A 1,339-nucleotide genomic window follows, 5' to 3' on the forward strand; every position below is an offset into this window, starting at 1 on the left:
CAACACACCTACAGCGATAACAAACTCCCCCCTAAAACTTACAGAACACCAGTAGCACCTTTCGTGATAAGGTACATTGTTACCAACGATGCTAGTAACAGACCAGAGTCTCCACAGATGAGGCGCACACTGCCGTGCAGTCTAGACAGCCAGCTCTTAGCCAGCTCGGAATAGAAACGTGACGTTTAATCCAGCCTCAGTCACCCCCAACAGAGTATGAGAGAAAAGAGAAAGAAAAGGGAAGGTTTCTTACTGAATAAGATTTCAGGATCCGAGCAGGAAATGGCACTTCGCCCAGAATGTTGGTGCTGTCAGACATGGAGCCCTACGAAGAAACAGAACTGTCACCCCAGGCGTACGGGCACAGGGACGGCGTACGGGCACAGGGACGGCGTACGGGCACAGGGACTCGGCACTGCTGCTGGCATCTGGCCGCCGTGAGCAGTGGGCCAGGTCGGCCTGCGGTGTAGACGCGAGACAACCTTGGAGTCGCCCATGGATCTCTGGGCTTGAGGAAACGTTTACACACACGGTCCTTGCACACGAAAACGCGTTTACAGGTATTTTAGCAGATGTGGTGTCTCCTGGTGATCCCCTCGGGACCCGCACCGAGCACCGGACTGAGTCAGGCTTAGGGGGAGGGAAGGGTACAGCGTCTGTCCTCACCTCCCTGTAGCCAGTGGCCGCCAACCCCTCACCCAGCTCCCGACCTGCTCCTGGCCGGGGTTTCTAAGACCCAGGAGAGCGGGGTCTCGTGGAAACGCCCTGGAGCAGCCCAGATCGGCCCTCCGAAGGTGACGCTGAGACCCGCCCTGCAGATGGGGGTGCGACTCGCTCACCCTGGGGCAACGCCTCTGTACCCCTGCCCTGTGGGGTCAGCAGCTGCACCCACCTTCTTTTTCTTGCAGTACTCCTCGCTGGACCGTGCAGACATGATCACCGTGGCTGCCATGAGCAGCTCCAGCAGGAGCAGCAGGATAAGGTTGAAGTTGATCTGCCAAGGGGCACACACGCGTCAGCACCGGGCCCGCCTTTCTCACACCACTGTGCTTCAGCATCCGCGGGGCCACCTCACGGGCAGGCTGCGCAGAACTCTCGGCCACCGTCCCCACTTTTCCCGTCCGGGGCCGGCCGTGAGGCACTGTGGGCCGTGAGGCGCTGTGAGGCGCTGTGGGCTGTGGGATGCTGTGAGGCGCTGTGAGGCGCTGTGAGGCGCTGTTGGCCCCCAGGCGCTGTGGGCCGTGAGGCGCTGCGGGCCGCACAGTCTCTCTGTCTCACATGGGTCTTTGGGGTCTTTTGGTTTTTAAAACCATTCTTAGTTCAAAGGCTGTACAAACGC

The 1,339-nt window shown here is 59.7% G+C and overlaps 1 protein-coding gene across 1 annotated transcript in view; it reads right to left on the reverse strand.

Annotated features, from left to right (window-relative positions):
- MLC1 (modulator of VRAC current 1) overlaps positions 1-1,339 on the reverse strand; it is a 25,909-nt gene that overhangs the window by 15,363 nt on the left and 9,207 nt on the right. The window contains exons 4-5 of the mRNA XM_026448140.1: positions 893-994; positions 254-325 (exon numbers count right to left, since the gene is read on the reverse strand). Coding sequence (XP_026303925.1) covers positions 254-325; positions 893-994 — 174 coding nt within the window. The remainder of the gene's footprint in view (positions 1-253; positions 326-892; positions 995-1,339) is intronic.

Source organism: Piliocolobus tephrosceles, chromosome 19 (genome assembly GCF_002776525.5).
Source record: "Piliocolobus tephrosceles isolate RC106 chromosome 19, ASM277652v3, whole genome shotgun sequence".
In the NCBI taxonomy this organism is placed as follows: Eukaryota; Metazoa; Chordata; class Mammalia; order Primates; family Cercopithecidae; genus Piliocolobus; species Piliocolobus tephrosceles.